The sequence below is a fragment of the Parasteatoda tepidariorum genome, chromosome 1 (genome assembly GCF_043381705.1).
Source record: "Parasteatoda tepidariorum isolate YZ-2023 chromosome 1, CAS_Ptep_4.0, whole genome shotgun sequence".
In the NCBI taxonomy this organism is placed as follows: domain Eukaryota; kingdom Metazoa; phylum Arthropoda; class Arachnida; order Araneae; family Theridiidae; genus Parasteatoda; species Parasteatoda tepidariorum.
In genome coordinates this window covers 45,353,343-45,371,963 of record NC_092204.1, presented here as the reverse complement: position 1 = coordinate 45,371,963, position 18,621 = coordinate 45,353,343, and the positions used below count along the sequence as shown (strand labels likewise).

The 18,621-nt window shown below is 26.1% G+C and overlaps 1 protein-coding gene across 1 annotated transcript in view; it reads right to left on the bottom strand.

The window, feature by feature from the left end:
- Positions 1-1,104: 1,104 nt before the first annotated feature.
- The window catches only part of LOC107446078 (lipid droplet biogenesis associated protein seipin), an 18,760-nt gene continuing 1,243 nt past the window's right edge, over positions 1,105-18,621 (bottom strand). The window contains exons 2-9 of the mRNA XM_016060615.4: positions 17,317-17,392; positions 15,391-15,466; positions 12,790-12,857; positions 11,999-12,127; positions 11,184-11,281; positions 8,114-8,322; positions 6,376-6,453; positions 1,105-3,003 (exon numbers count right to left, since the gene is read on the bottom strand). Of these exons, the coding sequence (XP_015916101.1) occupies positions 2,900-3,003; positions 6,376-6,453; positions 8,114-8,322; positions 11,184-11,281; positions 11,999-12,127; positions 12,790-12,857; positions 15,391-15,466; positions 17,317-17,392 (838 nt within the window). The 3' untranslated portion in view covers positions 1,105-2,899. The remainder of the gene's footprint in view (positions 3,004-6,375; positions 6,454-8,113; positions 8,323-11,183; positions 11,282-11,998; positions 12,128-12,789; positions 12,858-15,390; positions 15,467-17,316; positions 17,393-18,621) is intronic.

The following is an 18,621-nucleotide window of genomic DNA, read 5'->3' as shown; positions in this document are numbered from 1 at the left end:
AATTTAATGTTTAATTTCAAAAAATATGTTACGCGTAGATGCATGACAATATCTGCCACTGTTTTTTTTATTTTTTATATAAAGTAACAGACCATTAATTTTTTTTTTTTAAAATTGAAGATTGATTCTTTTTTAGTGTGCGTGTTCATCAGAAAAACTGGCAGACATAGATACTTATTATTCCAGGAGCTACCAAAAACATATAAAATAGGATTTAAAGACAATTGATTTTCTCATAAACTGCATACTAAACCAAAATCATACTAGGTGAATGGTTATACTATCAATTAAAGAGAAAAAAAAATCCTAACTTTTATCAATGAAAATTATAATTACAAAATTTTATAATAATTTAACACAGTGACAAACATAACAGAAATGAAAATAATAAAGTAATTTAACTTTGAGAATGAATAGATGAAATTTTTAGAATTTAAAATAATTTAACTAAATAATTTCATGGTTACGACAAATCATATAAATTAGAATGGAGCACGGCTTCTGATAAATTGCATCAACAAGTTTTTAGGATGCTCCAGTTCAAAGTCGAGATAGTAGTTTTTAATTATGTTTCATAATTTTTTTTCAATATTCTAACGTAAATGAAATATTCCTCGTCCTTAAATTGTTATTTTTCTTTCTTATAAGAGTGAATAATAGCCTAAAATGGAGAAATTGAAGTTCATACCCTATGCATATAAATGACTCTATATCTCCCCTTAATATTATCCTATATTTTTCAAACTGGACCAGATATTATAATATACTATAGAATTGCAGCAAGGAAATAATTATAGACAAATCAAGTGGCACAAGGGGGGGATATAGTTCCATTGGAAAAGCGAGGGAAAATACTTAAAGGTTAATATAAGAGGCAGAGCCGTGTGTGGCATGGCCATTTGTGTTACGTGATAGGAAGCAACAAATTAGTAAATTAGCAGACAAAAGACTCCGGGGTTCAAACTCGGTTAAGGATCAAAATTTCAAAAATTATATTTCATAATTTTTTTTAAATATTGTATAGTAAACTTCGTAACAGCTTTTTCGTGGTAATGTACAACTCTATAAAATATTTTGCAAAAAGTAAAGTAGTTAGCAATCCTGTTGTGCTTATAGTAACATTTATTATGATAAATTAAGCTGCTCAAGTTATTCTCAAACAGTGGCCTAAATAAGTTGCAAAAACATAAACACAATATTTCATAAAGGCAAAATATATTAACCGGTAAAAACCCAAAATTTATTACAAAATTTTGTTTGTCAATTTAGTAGCAAGTTAGTAACTGGTTAGAGTAAATGGTGCACATTATATGTTTTGATTACCCAAAATATTTAAAGCTATTCAGCAAGATAGGTATTTTTTTGTAGGACAAAAAACTATAATATTTTCAAATAACAAAACATTTCAAAAACTTACAGGATTATTAAAGAAAAAATACTTAAGAGATTCAAACAGTATAATAAATCATTTAATAATAATCATTATAAACCGAACTTTTAAAAAATAATTTGAACTAATATATAACACCAATGCATTTCAAAAATAATGAATTTCATATTAATTTCTCTCATTTTCAAGGAAATGTTGCACATATATACATATTTTTGAGCAGTAAAAAAATATTTTTATTATATTTATAAATACAAGTATACATTTATCAAGCATGCTCATATATTATTATATACACCATCTAAGTATCATGTTTCAGATGATTAAAAAATTATACTGTAGAAAAATTCGAAATTATGTTACTTTTTACAATATTTCACTATAAAAAATGTACATTTAAAACTTTATTAAAATAATGTTGAAAATTTAATATGAAAATTTAGCTTATTTTTTTACGAATAAGCAAATTTACAATGCTGGTCAAAAATATAGACTATGTTGAATCTTTTTCTGTAACCTGAAGTTCAATACGTTGAATCTACAAGATCCTAAAAATCAAATCTTATCAGAGTAATTTTTTTAAATCCTGAATTCAGTATGTTGAATGTACATATTATAGCCTCCTGGAGACCAAAAGTATTTTTTTTTCTATATAAATTTTTTATTTATATAAAATTTTTATTTCAAATTCTGTATAAAATATAAATTTTGTACACGTTTCTAATAAAGGTCAAATTTGTAGAGCAGCTTCATATTTAGATAACATATAATGCAGAAATTTTACAGATAAAAAAAATGACAAACTCGCCTTTTTCCTTCAAAACTTAAGGTCATGGCCAATGTCATTATACTTTCAAATTGTTCAGGAAAGCATTTTTGGAAATTTTTTCATAGAATATTTCTATTTATTAAGCTGTTATCAAGAGTAATTTCTGGATACAATACTATGGAACAGTTCAAAATGAAAACGACTTTATTAGAAAAAGTGTGGCTTGTCACTGTATAATCTCAGGCCTTCAATTATAATGAATCACTTGTCTCGTTTCTTTTATTATCACTTTTTATTTCCCTGAGTGGTATCTTGTATTATAGCAATTATAAACTATATATTAAGTAAATATGTATAATTTTTCTTTCTTCACATAGTTTATCACATTCTATGTGAAAAAGATGTCACGAGAATGGTCTCATATCATCATCTTGTTTTCTCAAGATGGTATGAGAAATTATAAACTAAAAAACTATCTATTCATTCAATTAATTGATCTTCCTTGATATTTACTAAACCTTAGTGGCAATCAAAGGTCATAGTTTCATCTCATTTATAAAATTAATATCGAGATTGAAGTATCAAACCTCTTTTTCAATGGTAGAGACTTATCATTGGTTTAGGAAAAAAGAGTTCACTATTTATCATTATTGAAAATTTAAGTAAGTTTCATTATTACCATACAAAAGAAATTATGTAATAACTGTTATAAATAATAAAGATTCCTAATTTTTTAACAACTATTCTGTTGTAGCTAATCTTTGTCTAATTCCAATATCACTTGACGAAGATTTTTCAGCTACTGAAGAAGGTTCTTGACTTTCATAGCTAGAACTAGACTCACCTATTAAAGAGGAATTTTAAAATTACTACATATTTATTAAAATAAACTAATGTGTTTAAAATTAATAAAGAAATAATGAATAATTTTATTATTCTCCTGGTTTAATGAAAACACGATTTTGTTTAAATAAAAACATAATTAGTTACAAAAATGTAAATTTTTTTTCTCTTTAACATTTGCAGTCAAGAGGAGTTTATTATGTATTTGTACAAAATTTGTTTCTATGATTTTAAAATGTGATGAGACATCAAACAAAGTTCACTTGAAATTGCAATTATTAAAAATTGTTCAAAGATTGAAAATTAAAAGAAAAATTGTAAATTAAAAATCGCAAATTAATCACTATGACTAAAGCAGTACAATCAAATAGTAGTTTCAATTTAAAAGTTGTGTGTTTGAAATAGAATAAACAAAACGTATAAAAGCACACATAATGTTAAATAAAACAGACATAAGAATAATTCACCTATACAATCGATAAACTCTCCCTTCTGAATATTTCAAATATTCATTTCAGAGCATTCAATTGATTCTAAACTGTATTTATTCAACAAAAAATAACTAAATAAATAAGTAAATAAATAAAATATAAATTATTAACAGCACTAAATAACAAATTTTTTTTAACCACTGAATAATTATTTATTTACTTATTTAGATTACTACCTATATATTGTTTGTTTCATGGAGTTAATCGATTTGGCAAATTGAAAATAAAGAAATACCTCTTTTAATGACAAAACACAAAATAAAACCGAGAAATACAGGAAAATAAGAAACAAATAGCAAAGGTAAAAAATTGACAAAGAGGGTAAGGAGAACAAAGAAAAAGAGTTTTACGTGAGGAACAAAATGCATAAATTTAGTAGTTTACATTTTAAACAAACAAGTTTACCTTAAATCACCTCAGCAGGTTTAAGAGATTCTTAGCTGCTTAAGAAAATTGAGCAGAGAGCTTGAATTTTAAAATTTTATAGTTGAAAAAATTTTCTGTTACGTTTATTGTTAGTTATAGTTTTTTAAAGTTCACAATTTAAAATAAACAATTATGATACAAAGTTTTTCAAAGAAAATATGACTTGTTAAAGTTTAAAAATTACGAACTCCACACAAATTTTATAATAACTAGGTTTCAAAAGAAATTGGTAAAATTTTAGCATGACATACAGATTGATTGCTAGACAAAACATTTTTGAGACATAATATTAGTCTAATTCCGATCAAACCAACATACAATTTTTTTTAAAAACTCGAATTTTTACAAATGTGCAATTTTACTATATGCACATCCCCATTTAAATAATTGGGGAGATGATGAAATAAACAGCTTTTTTTCTAAAATGGTAAATTAGTTAAACAATTCTGCACAAAATAATTGACTTTGAGAAAAAAAAGATTTTTTGCAAGAAAACATCTATAGAGAGAAATACAAAAACAATTAATAAGCTTTTTTTCCTTCCTCTGATGTATGCTTGAAAACTAAGGTAAAAATTACACTGATACATGAAGTAAGATAAATAGGATTTGTTAAAATGAATGCCCCAATTTCATAGGTATAATAGGTAACATATACTAAATGTATTCATTAAAAATTTACATACATGCTATGGCAATACAAACAAATTTGAATAGTCACCAATAGATGGTGCTGAAAGTCCAATTGATATCAGCATTTCAGTGAAAACAATACAGGTTAAAAACCAATGTCTTTTAAGTTGGTGGGACAATAATTATAAACATTTTGTGCACTTGAGTTTCAAGCTATCATGTTTACTGTCACTGTTCAGCCCCTGTTCCTGACAAAATATGGACAAAAAACACCAGATCATAACGCAATTTATCATTGGCCCCGGATATAAGGCAATTCATTTTGAATAGTCACCAAAAGATGGTGCTGAAAGTCCAATTGATATCAGCATTTCAGTGAAAACCAAACAGGTTAAAAACCAATGTTTTGTAAGTCGGTGGGACAACAATTAAAAACATTTTGTGTGCTTGAATTTCAAGCTATCAAGTTTATTGTCACTGTTCAGCCCCAGTTCCTGACAAAATATGGACAAACAGCACCAGATCATAAGGCAATTCATCATTGATATCCAAAATTTTAAGAGACAGGCTGCATTTACATAGGAAAATCAACAGATCATCTTTCTATAGTAGAAGACGCAATCGAGCAATTTGAATACAGCTATATGAAAAACCCTTATATCAAGGTGAACAAGAACTAGGAGTAGCTAAGAAAGCTTTGTGTAGAGTTAAGAGGCATTTACAAATGAGATTGTATCATTTGCAGTTGGTGCAATATCTGAAAACTGAAGATCTGTCACATCAGTTGTCTTTTTGTGAGACACTACTCTAGAGGGTGAAAAATTTTCGGAAAATTTAGTGTTCAGTAATAAATTAACCTTTCACATTTCTGGATTTGCAAATGATTATAATATGAGAATTTTGGGTTTCAAACATCTACATGTGCCATTTTAATATCCGGATGATTTCCTTATCAACATGATTCTATGATATTAATCATGGGGAACATGATCCTCCTAAGGTCAATGTGTTTGTGCAATATTCCTACACATGATTCTTCCTTTTTTTCAGAAACTACTGTGATGGGGGGCAATGTAGCTCCAATTGCTCAAATTATGGATTCTGCCACAACTACAAGAGGATATGCCAAGCTCTAATCAGCATCAGGATGGTCCACCATCACAGTTTATGATTGAAGTGCAGAGCCATCTCAATAAACGTTACTACAACTACGGATTGGTTTTAAATTAAACTTGTATTGGCAACTACAATACCAAGATTTCACCCTTGAAAATTTTTCTTGATAGGAATTTGTATAAGAATGCGTGTATGCAAAACAACTATGACTGCTTTAAAAGTATGTATCATTGCAACCATCAAAATAGAGATGTTGCTCAAAGTTTGGCGAGAATTATATTTCAAACTTGATGCATGTCTCATAACATTAGGAGGGCAAATCAAACATTTGTGAGAAGTACATTCGAAACTTGCTAATATTACTTTTGCTTGCATATACATTTTTAATAAATACATTTATTAGATTTTGCCTGATCTACTAATGAAATTGGGGCATCCATTTTGACTTACCTTGTATAACATACAGAATAAAAAGCATGGTTCAGAGAAAAATGAGACAAATTTAAAAAAGGTAAATAAGTTTAAGATTTTTGTAAAACTTCATTGCATAAATAATGCATACAAATTGTTTCAAATTAAATCTTTTTCCTTATCTTTTTGACCAATGATATTCATACAATAAATATACATCCTGCTGTTCTTAAAGCTCTATCTTAACATTTTTCTTTAAACTGTTAGAATTTTTTTTAAAAAAAGAATTTTAATTACTTCTGTGAGGAGATAATGTTAAGACTTCAGCTGGCACAGTTGAGGGATCTGTCCTTTCAATACCTCCACCTGAAGATTCTGTAAAAAAAATTAATACCGCAATTTGTATAAAAAAATATTCAAATATATAATAGATAGTAAATAGACAGAGATGCCAACTTGCTCCGGACAGCAAATATATATTTAAAAGTGGCAGTTTATCAATTGTGTTTTTTGGTTTAATAAATTCAATTTAGTAGATTTTTATCCACCACTATTTCTAAATAATTCGTTGGTTTATACAATTGACCACTTTATAATTGTTATGTCATGCTATACCTTTTTAAAAGCAAGCAAAAATAGTCTAATATTTGCAAAATTCACTTGTAGTTATTTACCGTTTTTTTAATTATTTTTGCGTGTCCGGAGCAGTTGGCATCTCTGAATAGATAGCTAAATAAAAAATAATTTCAAAGTAAAGTAATAAACAATCTTAACTAATTTTATAAATAAAATAAATTAATAAAATAATGAAGAAAGGAAAAACATAAAATCTCATTACAGACCTAATTTTTTAAAAAAGAATCAGATAAACGTTTATGCTGCATAGTTAATTCCAAATTACTAATCAAAAATTTCAAATTCATGCGACATAGCAGGATTTAATTTATCAAGCCTAATGCAAAGATTCAAAATTATAAAGATAATAAATAATTCAGAAAAAAAGCAACTGACGTCACATTTAAATGACATTTCTTTTTCCCCTCAAACCTATTTAAAAATTAATTATTTTTATCTTTTTCCTGTTCTTACCTTAGATGAATTTAAATTGATGATGATTCATGAAAAATTTTCTTCCCTTGTCTGAAATATTGAGGGAAATGCTATAAAGAGAGGGGGCATATATTATCTCAATCGCCAATGACTCCCATGAAGTCATTCTAGCTAAATGTTTAAGTATAATAAATATAACAAATTAAATTAAAGAGATTTTTAAAAATGACTTGATAATACTTTAAAAAAGCTTTATTTTGGCTCATTTGACTATGTCAAGAATGTAATACAGTAAATGATAGAAACTTATGTCATAAAATAAGAAACAATCAGCACACATATTGATATTAATTAGCTTTATGGTAAAAACGAGTGTATTATAATTTTGCTCATTATTGTGCTATTGTATACTCTAACCTCTGTTTCCTCATTTTATTATTTTTTTGTACGTATGGCTTTCCATTATCTAAAATATATTTTTTTCAGTTTAAATTAATTGAAGCATCTGCATACATACAAAAAACATACAAGCAGATTGAACAAAATGAGAAATTTGTGCATTGAGAAGAAATTTCCACACAAATTGCCAAAAACGTTTGGCCAAGTAAAGTATAAATTCGCAAAATCGGGTGAAGGAAAAAAATAGACCCATCTTAACCTATGCAATAGTCAGTTAATAAAATTTGAATATGCAATTTTTAATAATATATCTCATTATTTACTTAACTTTTCAAAAAATTTGATAAAGTGTCTGAATAAAGTTAAAAAAAATTATTGACATTTTATAATATATATTTTACTTAGGAACGTTTTAAATTTAAAAGGTTTCAGAAAAAAATCAAATTAAAATTCTCATTTTCAAATTAACTAAATTTCTTAAACGAGAACCCTAAACTCAGTTCAAAGACCACAATTAAAGTATATTAGCAATACATTTTCTATGCGTCTAAATTAAATTCATTTGAATGCTCATATTGATATTTACTTTCAGTTTCCATTTTCTTCTGTCGCATGGCTCTTCGAATTTCTTCAACAGATTCTCGCTCACTTGCATGGATTTGTTGTATTCCATTAGTTTCTGAGCCATTCATTTCATGACGTATCCATATAAATACTGCAACAGTAGTCACAAAAAAGAAATTAGATCCAACACCAATCACTAGTGACAAAACTGGCCAGTAATACATCATATATCTATTAAATGAGATGTAACATTAGCATTAAAATGGATGAATCATATTGCTTATTGTAGTTTTTTATTTGTGTTTAGAACATAGCAGAATCTATTTTTTTAATATCAAAATTAAATACATAAAAAAAGAAAACTCTTATCATAGTTTAAAATTGTATCAACAGAGAACAGTAATAATAGTTGATCTAAGGACCTGAACCATGCAGCAGTTTTACATGGAGATATACCGAGCTAATCGATAAGGGTGGTCATTGGCTTTTCCAAATAGAATTTGCTGATTACTTATAATAAAAAGAGGAAGTAGAAGTTAAAGGGTTATTTTTAACTGCATACGCATTTACGATAAATTTTGTTTTGTATATAAAAGTAAAAATTCAATTGCTTGTAAGATTGGTGGGTAAAAATGTACTTGCAAGTTAAACATGATAATAGGATTGGAATTGATATTTATTAATAGCACAATTATTATATGAATAGTTTTAAGATAGAAAAATAATTTTAAAAAACAGAACTGCAGACAGCAAATCATCAATTAGCTTTTTATTTTGGACATAGCTCAAAATGCATATAAAATAAAATGAACATGCAGCTGAAAATGAGTATGAAAGAAAATAGCAAAGCTCAAATAACACATGAAAGAACGTGGACAAGCTCAAAATCCTTATTTTAAACAATAGACAAAGCTCAAAATACATATTTAAGAAAAAGGATGTAGCATTTTTTGATATAAAACCTAAATTTCAATCAGATATTTCGCTTTCATTTTTAAATACTATAGAAAGAAAATTATAGAGTAGTGACCGAGACTATATGGGTGGTTGAGTATATTACAGATGTAATTGTTCAGATGATCTCTTTATATTCAGATCTCTAACTGATAAAGTGGTATCTATTAAAAAAACGAAATTTCCACAAGTATTAATGTAAATTTACTCCCATTATTATAAATTTATTAGACCCACGGCAATTTAAAAAACAAACAAACAGTAAACATTTAAAGACTTTTGAAAGCAGACTAAAACAAAGAAATGTACTAAAAAGTTTATGCAANTCTAACTGATAAATTGGTATCTATTTAAAAAACGAAATTTCCACAAGAATTAATGTAAATTTACTCCCATTATTATAAATTTATTAGACCCACGGCAATTTAAAAAACAAACAAACAGTAAACATTTAAAGACTTTTGAAAGCAGACTAAAACAAAGAAATGTACTAAAAAGTTTATGCAAATAAAATTAACTGTCAACCCTTATTCTCTTTAAGGAAGATTTTCCCAAGTGGTAGTAATATGACAACCAAATCCCAATAACAGGCAAGAATATTATATATTATGGTAGAGCTTAAGTGCATTTTATAGAATATCACTATACATTAATATATATACTTAATTAATTGTTTTAACGTAATGATCAAAGTTATTTTGAATCAAATTTATAAATCTAATAAGGAGAGAGAGGAACTTAAATTCTGCTACCACTTTAAAAATAAAATCTCCAGAAAACTGGAAAAGGTTAAAAGCTAAGCAAATAGATGACTTTACATATTATAATAGATATTAATAGACGACTTTACATATTTATTTGGATTCATTCATTAATATAAAAATAAGAATACTCAAAACTCGATTGAAGAATGGAATCAAACACTATGCCCATTTGCTTAAATAGGCATTCTGAATCATGTCCGTTTTCTTCCAAAAGTTTACCAAGGAAATGTAAAAGGAGCAACATAGAAAAAAAAAATGCAAGCATAAAGATGATTTAATGAGCTGAAATCAGTGTCATGAAAAAACAAACAAACCAAAATATAGGAAATAGTTAATGTTTTTCCTCCCTAAAAATATTTTTACATATCATAATTTATATTTTAGAACTGATAAGAGGTCTTCAATAGAATTAATAGTATTTAGAACTGATAATAAGCTTTCATAGTTAAAGACACAACAACTAGTTTTTGGGAGTAAATCTGTTAACTTAAAAACTTTTCTTAAAATGTTTAAATTTTTTGAATCTCAGTACATGTTCTGGGCTCAGAAGAACAAAAAAAAAGTTTTCATCAGAAGGTATTTTCCTCAAAGAACTAGAACTTTTAATAATTTTTTGTTAACTTTAACATGTAAATATAGACAAAAAATAAGATATATAATTTTATTTAGTGGTAAATAACATGCATTCATCATAACCAACTTCAGAACTATCTATTTCAAAAGAAATTCTGATACAAAAGCATGCATTTATAATTACATAAAAAAAGTTGGACATTGATATTGTTCAATATATAAATACACAAACAGTGCAACCCTGGTTTTATGTTGTACGTAATCTGACTTCCTACACAATTTTTTTTTCGGTTCGTGAAAATTGGCTATACCGGCTTTATATGCTTTTCTAACAGATTAAAATCATTCTTTCTCTACAAAGCTCACAAAATCTTTTTCTGAGTTTTCTTTCATTTTTTTAAGAAACTTGATTATTAGTTGTTTGTAAAAAGACATTCGGGGTGTTTCACAATCTTTCTATTCTATTTTCAAATCAAGGTTCTACTGGATAGATATATCGCTCTCTCTCTCTCTCTAAATTTATATAGTATATATGTGACAAACGAAACAACCTCTGTAAGAGAAAACAAAGGCCAATAAATGTCGCTCCCTCCGTAATTAAACTGTTAGTACTATTTTGATGTAAACAAAGAGGGTTAGATGGAAATGTATAAGCAAACCTATATAGTTCAAAAATGAAAGCTTTGTGTGGAAGTTTTTTCTTAAGTATTAAAGGATACGAATCATTCTTATTAGTTTCTCCATTGTCTTAATTGATGGTCATCCTATATATAGATAAATAAATGTATGCCATTGCCATACCTTAAACCAGTAAACTGAGCATGGATTTTGAGAGCACTTGAATAAACTTCAGCTACTTCAGCTTCAATTTCAATGTAAATATAATAAGTAGGATTGTACTGAAAGAAAAGAATAATGCTACTTTACACAAACATTCAATAAGAAATCACCAGAAACAATTATTCGATATATATCAACATAAATTACTCAACTAATTAAACTAATCTTAAATCATAAATATATAAATACTATAAAATTTAAATTTAAAAAAAAAAGGCTGACTAAAAACTGTAAATGTTATTGTCTGAATATAATTTATAAATTAAGAATAAACACCTACTTTAATAAATTATTATCTAAAAATTATTAAAAGAAATCAAGATTTTTCCTTAATAGTGTCATTAATATAGGTTGTATAAATTCTTGATAAAATGTGTTATGAAAAAATAAGGAATATTTTTAATTATAGAATTAATACTCCTACAAAATAAGAATTTTTAAAAAAATAATATGTTAACATTAATATTAAATATTTCACTTACATTCAATATAATACATTAAACTAAAAAGATTATACATCTGGAGTACTTTACTCTGTTTAATGCAAGAATATGCTATGCTTTTTTTTTCTATTCTACAACAAATATGTTTAGAATATTTAAAACAGATTTGACATCTCTAATTTAGATAGAATAAGCTTATTATAAATAAACTAAAACAAATTTGAAAATATCTGAATTATTATAACTCTCTCTACTCAATAGGTCATTTATTAACACAAAAATTATGTAAGAGAACCATAGTTTTAAAACAGACACTTAACAAAAAAAACATACTTCAACAAATTGTTCAAAGAGGGGAATGTGCAGTGTTTGTTTTTCTTCAGTTGAACCAAGCAGCAGAGCTGGCATGTAAAATAATGTGTAGATAACTTTAAATAAAGCTGACCTATATCGCAATATAGCCTGAAAAATAAATATGATTTAAGTTAAATGGAATATATAATTGGCATATGACAAATAATTTTTACACACAAGCATTCGAAAACTGTTAAAAGTTTGCTATAATGCTTTTATTTTATAAAATAGTTATTAGTTTCTCATGCTAACACAGTTCAAATCTTTAAGATTTGTATTAAATAATAATTATAACCTAAATGATTAATAGTTGATACTAGCCAAATCCTAGATTCCTTGTTCATGCTTGGAAAAATGTTACATAGCTTTTCATTATCGTTCTACTTGGTGGTTTAAAACATGAAGATGTGCAATTTTAGGGTCCTTAGACCTTTGAATTGCACTTCTTTCCATTTTTATAATCACTATCATACAGAGCTTCACGTTGCTATTTCAAAAATAAAAAGTAAATTCTTATGTACTAATTGTCACTTTTTTATGTCATTTTATTTTTAACTTATCTTATTTGACCTTTTTCATCACATAATCTACCAATGCTAGGTAAAATTATTTGTAGTGTTAATGATAAGTAGTATTTTTTGTCACAAATAAAATCTACACAACAACACTATATCCATTACTACAGAAACAAAACAAAGCTTTCGTCATAAGCTGCAAACACAGAGAATCAAAAATATTGGAAGAAAAAAAATATTTATGCTGCAACTCACAGGTCTCCTAGATGATTGCAACACTTGTCCAGTTTCTGAAAGCATATCAAGCCTAATCATAAACATACCTGAAATTGAAATTATTTACAATTTAAAAGAAACCAGAAGTTTATTTTTCAAAAGAGTACACAAAAATAAAAATATATTTCTTTAAATTTTAATATCCTTTACTTAAATTTATAAATATAACATACTTTTTATAAAGAAACTTTGAAGATGCTTGAAAATAGACATATACCTAGTACAATATGCCTAGTAATTTGGGGCTTTATTGATTTAAAAAAAAAAGCTATTTAGATAAAACACTGTTCTTTTAAAATATTCTAAGATCAAGGAGGAAGATCAGTTTAGGTTCATGAAATCTGATTCTGAGATCAAACAAATTTCAAAGTGGACAGGATAAATTTTTTTCCAGAATGGCCTACATTGACAGTATAATAGCTCTTGAGAAGAACCAATCATCCATGTTATTAATTTGTCAAAATTTAGCAATCAACAAAATGCGAAAAATGCCAATCCAACTGTCATTTTTGTGAAAATGGATATAAACCATTCTTTCCCTTTGATCATTTATTATCTATATGTAAGATATTCAGGTTAAAATTAAGAAATAATATTCAAACATATCTAAAACACAGTAAACTCAAAATGTGAAATAAATTTTTTATTGCATTAAACTTAAATTACTATCAATGAAAAAGAACACAATTTTCCATATTTACAGTCACAAGAAGGAAAGCTCCAGAAAAATCAAATTAATAATTGTAAATTAAAAATAATGAAAAAAAGTTTAAAAAAAATTTAATTACAAATTAAAAATAATTTACACAAAATGCATTTACATTGTTTTTTCATACCTTATTTATTTTAGAAATGTATTGGCTTTTCAAATAATAAGATTATATTATTATTATATTAAAATAATAATTATTATTATATTAAAATACTTTTGAAATGTTCACTTAAAATTTTGAATCATTCTATAATAACACACTACTCTAAAGATTTCTATTTAACGTTTAAAATAAAGAACTGTTTAAATAATACCTATGTTTAACTTGTTTGGACTCAAAGTTGAAAATTCGAATTGACAACATTTTTATAAAAAATTACAATTGAAATGTAAAATGTGCAGCATAATTTTAAAAATGACATGTTTAAAAGATATTTATGCAGTAAAAATAAGAATTCAAGGATGCAAGTAAGTAAATTTTTTAACGAACTGCCTTATTACAATTCTGTTCATTTGTAAACCAAAATAAAAACCCTCCTTGATACTCATTAAAAAAAGTAATACTTACTCTAATGTCAAAAGCAATGGGACAAGATTAGTCACTATTTACACCATAAAATATTGTATTACAAAAAGTTACAAATCAAATGCCAATTATGGAGCATTTTAAAGGGACACACAAATATAAAGTATTTAAGCAACTAAAACATAGGTTCTGAGATAAAAATTTGCTAAATAGATTTTTGAAGTGCTCAATATTAAAGTCAATTTTTTATATTATGGACTCAATGGAGCCACAAAAAAATTTGTGATGTTAAAAATTGAACATTTTAACTGAGTATTAAATATTTTTTAACAATTTAGTCAGAATAATAACTGTATGGGCATTTTAAAAACTATCTAACATTTATTTACTTTAAAAAGTTTATTTCAAATAATATCAATAATTGCTTTTTATTTGATACAACATTTTTCAAAAGTTTTTCTGTTTTGTTCTATCCTTTCTTGATATAACTCCTGATTACCTCATTTAATATTTCTGATTTTTCCTAATCAACCACATTCTAAAACATTATTCCCATAGTTACCAACTTCTGATAAATATCCGTTTCTTTTGGATTCCTTAAATTAGTAACTTTTTTCTTATTTTATGAGCAGATATTCTTATCTATACATGCAACTTGCATGTCTATTTCATACACAAATTGATGATGCCGGCAATTTCAGTTCAAATATGGTTCTGAAGAAATCTGTTTCTTATAATGGTTTCAAGAAAAGATTCATAAAATTATTCAAGAAATGTTTTTGAGAATTGGAACTTTAGAAAATAATTTAAATTTTTCAGAAATCTAGAAATTTTTACGGTGATTAAAAATCCAGGGTCACTGAGAAATGCAATCGGCTAAATGAAGCTTCTTCTATTAGCAACACATAAAATTCATAGAGAATTCTAATTTTTTGCGATATTGAGAATTTTGCAATTACATTACAATTTTTGTACTAATTTAAAAGCACTTCTGTTTTCAGAAAAATTTACAGCTCAGATGCAAAATGTATGGCAACATGACATCAGTAGAAACTACTTACTTCATAAAAATTTAGGTTTAATCCATATTTGTAAATTAAATCTTTAGAGTGGCCATTAAACCACTACAGTTTTGGTTACTTTTATCCAAAATAAAAACTATTTCTGACTGCTGTTTTTAGAAAAATTAAATTACCTATTATTAAATAAGAATAAATTATTATTAAATAAGAATAAATTTTTATTCAATAAGAATATTTTTTAATAAATAAGAATATATTTTTTAAATTCTAACTATGACACCATGTAAGAATTAAATTTACAAAAATAGGAATTGTTTGACCTTGCTGTAGATTTCTTTCAGATTCCGGCATATCTAACACCAATTCAATAGCATAAGCTTGGCCTCGTGTTAAAAGCTAGAAAAAAGAGGATCAAATAGTTATAAATAAAATGCCTTTATTTTGATAAGATTAAATGAGTTACTATATATAGAAATTTAACAAAAATACAAATGATGAGTATCTGATAATATACTCATCATTTATATTTTATACTCATCATTTATAAATAAAATGACTTTATTTTGATAAGATTAAATGAGTTACTATATATAGAAATTTTACAAAAAATATAAATGATGAGTATCTGATAATATATCATGGAATTTGTTTTCTTACTCCCTTCACCACATAAGTCCAAAAAATAAACAATGCATTTTTACTCAAAACAAGCACATTGCTTTGATTAAACATTACATGAATGAATACATCAACGTTAATATACTTTTCATTAAATTTACATGTGTCCATATACTTTATACTTGTATTCTCATTTTATGTTTCGTACAAATACGTACGCATAATAGTTTTGCAACATTCTTCCAAAACTGTGAATATTTATTTGAAAACCAAATTTTTTTCATTGTTTTACTAAATTTATAATGTTCCCACATAATCATGATGCTGTAACATTCACTTTTGCTTTAATGACAAGGCTAACAAATTCAGTAACAGCTATATAGCAATGATAATCGAAAATTACCACCACTTTTGTGTTCATTAATCTTTAAAAAATTAATTAATTTTTAATTTAATATGAGAAACAGCATTGAAAGCATGCAAATAATAGTTCCAAGAACATACTTTTACATGTAACTCATATTATATGCACTCAACAAATTTTGATACCCACTGCCAAAATTAAATTGGTTGTAAAGTTGAAATATTAAAATTGTAGGAGCATATTAAAGAAATAAAGTTTAGTAAATAGACAAACATATCACTACAGTATGGATAACAACAGGATTAAGGGGCTCAAAACCTCTAAATTAAGATAATTGGAAAAACATTTATTTATATTAAAGACACTTACAGACATAATAATTTTTAAAATATATTTAAAACCATTGCTATTAATTTTATATTTTCTCTAACAATTTTAAAATAGGCTGTTAGAATTTAATAGTAATTTATCAATTTATTTTTAATTAATTTAATTATCAAATTAATTTACTTAATAATACAATTCTGCCACATTCTGAAAAAGAGCTTGATTACTTAATGTCTGAAATTCCTTTTAACTACACTTCGAATTACAACTGTTGCTAAAAAATATGAAACTTAAAATTAACACTTATGACATTTAAACATAAAATTAATATCGTGAGGAAAAAATAACACACACACACACATATATATATAACATTTAATCCCTTTCAAAATGAAACTCTGGTTACAACCCTGATTTTCAAGAAATAACACATATGCGGGCAGATTATAAAAATATTGATACCTGTTATTGTATTTTAAATATTAAATAATTAAGATTTTTATAAAGCAGCTATCATTAAACAAAAACAAGTTTGATGGAGAAAAAAAAAACATCTATAACTACATTTTAAACATTTAATATAATTTTTTCATCATAAAGCATTAAAAAAAGTGAAGATTTTTATATTGGTGATAAAAAAATAGAAAATTTTTTGAAAGTTTTGATGATTACTGGGCACTAGCAATAGAGAAATTAAAAAAGCATAAAAAAATGGGGCCAATTAAAAGATTAAAACTTCTGACCGCATCTAAGAAAGCAAGTACATTTTTTATTCATTCCAAAGTTCAAAAGCAAGACAGTAGTATTCGACATCTCACTAATTTCAATTGGCACGAATAAAAACTAATTTTTAAATGTCCAAAAATTATAACTAAAATAATTACATAGATCAGAAATTAGAATGAGTAATTTACAAAAGCAATCTTTCATAACATACTTCATAATCATTATTCTGAGTCAACGAAACATTTGCATAAGGATTCTGGCAATGCTGACCTTTTGTACACTTGATGCTAAAAAAAAGGAAAAAAGAGAAATTTTATAGGAATAACTAAACATCAAACTTAAGAGTTATATACACTATAACCTCTTTAACATAAATATGTTTAACTAGTTTTTTTTAAATATGAACTTATTTTTGATTGATCAAAAATTTGTTTTTGTATATAGTGCTCCTAAGCTTCTATAATGTGAACACACTTATGGTGAAATATTATTCAAGTTGAATTCAAAGCTCATTACCCATGAAAAAAAAAGTTTTATAATGAACAAAAAAAAATTTTTTTTTCTCTGATAGGATATAAAAATAAAAAAAAAACTAATGATTCAGATTATTATAACAATAAGAGTAGGTATTTCTGAAAAATATTCGGTAGCATTATAGCAAATATTGCAGGTCATAGTTTAAGTGTCAATTATTTCTCTGTTACAGACATCAAATGAAAAAGTTTAAAGTTGGTTATAGTCTCAGATTGGAACCAATTTTAATCTTTTTCATAATTAAAAATATAAAAACTTGAAAACATATATTACACACACACATTTATATAGCTAATAGGACTCGAGCACTGCAAGAAATTGTATATCGTGATTTATCGTTCGCTAGATCTCGCGATATAACATATGACAGAGATTAAAAAAAGAGTGTATAAATAAACTATGCATTGCGTTCTATATTTCAACGTTGATCCTCGTACAAAACAAAAACTTCTTATTTAATTCGCTCTGCATCATTCAATATCACGAAATGAACATTGTCTTCATAGCTAGACAAAATCAACATCTTCGAAGCTAGACAAAATCAGGCAACAGTATTAGCGTAGGCAAAGAACCTCACGCTTAATCGTTATCTCTCTAAATAGCGAGCATCATCTTATAATGGTGGCTTAAATCAGATTTCTGATGCATTGCCTGAAATAAAAGTCAATATATCGGCCTGCCGATAAATGCGTTAAATCAATACATTGATTTTTAGCGCCAAATCATTAATAGCTGAAAATTATAAATCTGAAAATTTAAAAGCTTGAAAACCAGAATGTAGGCGACTATTTTAGTTTTGAACATCACATTAAAAATTCACATTTTCAATGCTGCTGATGAATTGGAAAAACTTATAAAAACATGCAATAAAGTAACAAATTGGGAGTGTCTTTTTTTGCTAATTATTTGACTTTTTTAATCATTAAAATAAAAATAAAGATTTCCGTATCGCGATTTGCAGCAGAATAATTGCCGCCTTGGC